The sequence below is a fragment of the Corticium candelabrum genome, chromosome 7 (assembly GCF_963422355.1).
Source record: "Corticium candelabrum chromosome 7, ooCorCand1.1, whole genome shotgun sequence".
NCBI lineage: Eukaryota > Metazoa > Porifera > Homoscleromorpha > Homosclerophorida > Plakinidae > Corticium > Corticium candelabrum.
The window spans coordinates 3,294,023-3,295,359 of NC_085091.1; the positions used below are offsets into that span (position 1 = coordinate 3,294,023).

The window sequence follows — 1,337 nt, forward strand, 5'->3', positions numbered from 1 at the left end:
ATTTCACTTTCCTCTTTGAATATGAAAGAAAGTTTTGCATTTTGATTTTCGCGTCTATCCACGTAGTATGTGCTCGTAGAAACTCCGGCTGAAATCGAATCTGTTTCCAGATCATGTCGAGTGACGGACAGTTAGGTACAAATCCGAACTTTGGATTATAGAACAGTGTGCCTCTTGACTTCACTATAGGTGGGTACCGGTCATGGCCCAATAGTCCGTTGAGTAGACACTTAGCACTCTGTGTGGTTCGTTGATAATCGGTACTAGTCACCATAATACGTGAGTCAATTTCGTCCGGGTCAAGGTGGTAAACTGTTTTTAGATGTCTACCTAGGGCTTCGTGCTGTCTGCAGCCTTTCCAAGTCAACCGTCCTCTGTCACACTTGTTCATCCACTTCACATCAATGTTAGAGAAATATTCGTCAGCATTTGGACAGCGAAACGAGGCGATGTTTGTTAGAGGTATTCCTTTGAGAGGCGCTCGGTCCCCGTGTCGAGTTAGCACTTGAACGACTGCTAGCTCGTAGCCCTTTTTAAACAGTAGACCTTCATTGTTAGAGAGTAACTGAGGTGCAGGCGTGTTACAACGTGCTTCAAGCAACTGCTGTAGCTGCTTCCATTCGACACGTGTTGCAGTCTTTTGACTGGGTCTCAGACTGGTCATCTCGTCTCTCCTTGGTGCAGTCAAATTTGACCGGTCTCTTTTCATGTCGAGCCAGAGCACGTTGTCCAAACTATCTGCTTCTGGAACATGAATAGCAAGTCTTCTCCGTCGTGCGTCTGCACTTTTAATGTCGGGAAGCCACCTACCTAGCACGTAGCCACAGAGAACGATTTACTAATGTGTTTGAGATGCATTAGAGTCGAACTGACCGGTAAGAAGAACACAACAGAGAGTTATGACAGTAAGAAAGACGAGCGAGAGTCGAACCTTGGCGAGCATCGTTGGTCGAGGCTCTTGTGAGCTTGTAATATCTTGTTAGATCTAATTGTTTAATCAGATCTGCGGGTTTTAGGGTTTATGATGGCCAATTTCCTGTATGATAATAGTGTTTACTTTCAGAGCATGCACGCTCAGGATCTGAAACACTTATGCACTGCCTCGACAAACATTGGATGACGAAATTAGGGCTAATCGAGCTTCTCTTCAAAGGTAGGCAAGTTTTATTGTATTTTATTAACAGTGGTGGCTGTAGGATGTTATTAGTGCCAGTCAAAATTCTGTTATCGTGCAATTTCAGGACGTAAGTAGTAGAATTGCAAAATGGCGCGACGTTTCGAATTGGATTTGCTTCACAACGGATTACTAGCAATTCTGTTGTTTTCAATTTTCCACG

General features: G+C 44.1%; 1 protein-coding gene across 1 annotated transcript in view; it reads right to left on the reverse strand.

Annotated features, from left to right (window-relative positions):
- Positions 1-943, reverse strand: part of LOC134181688 (2-phosphoxylose phosphatase 1-like) — a 1,689-nt gene extending 746 nt beyond the window's left edge. The window contains exons 1-2 of the mRNA XM_062648955.1: positions 874-943; positions 1-810 (exon numbers count right to left, since the gene is read on the reverse strand). The exon at positions 1-810 is cut by the window's left edge and continues 179 nt beyond it. Of these exons, the coding sequence (XP_062504939.1) occupies positions 1-810; positions 874-943 (880 nt within the window). The remainder of the gene's footprint in view (positions 811-873) is intronic.
- Between the last annotated feature and the right edge of the window lie 394 nt (positions 944-1,337).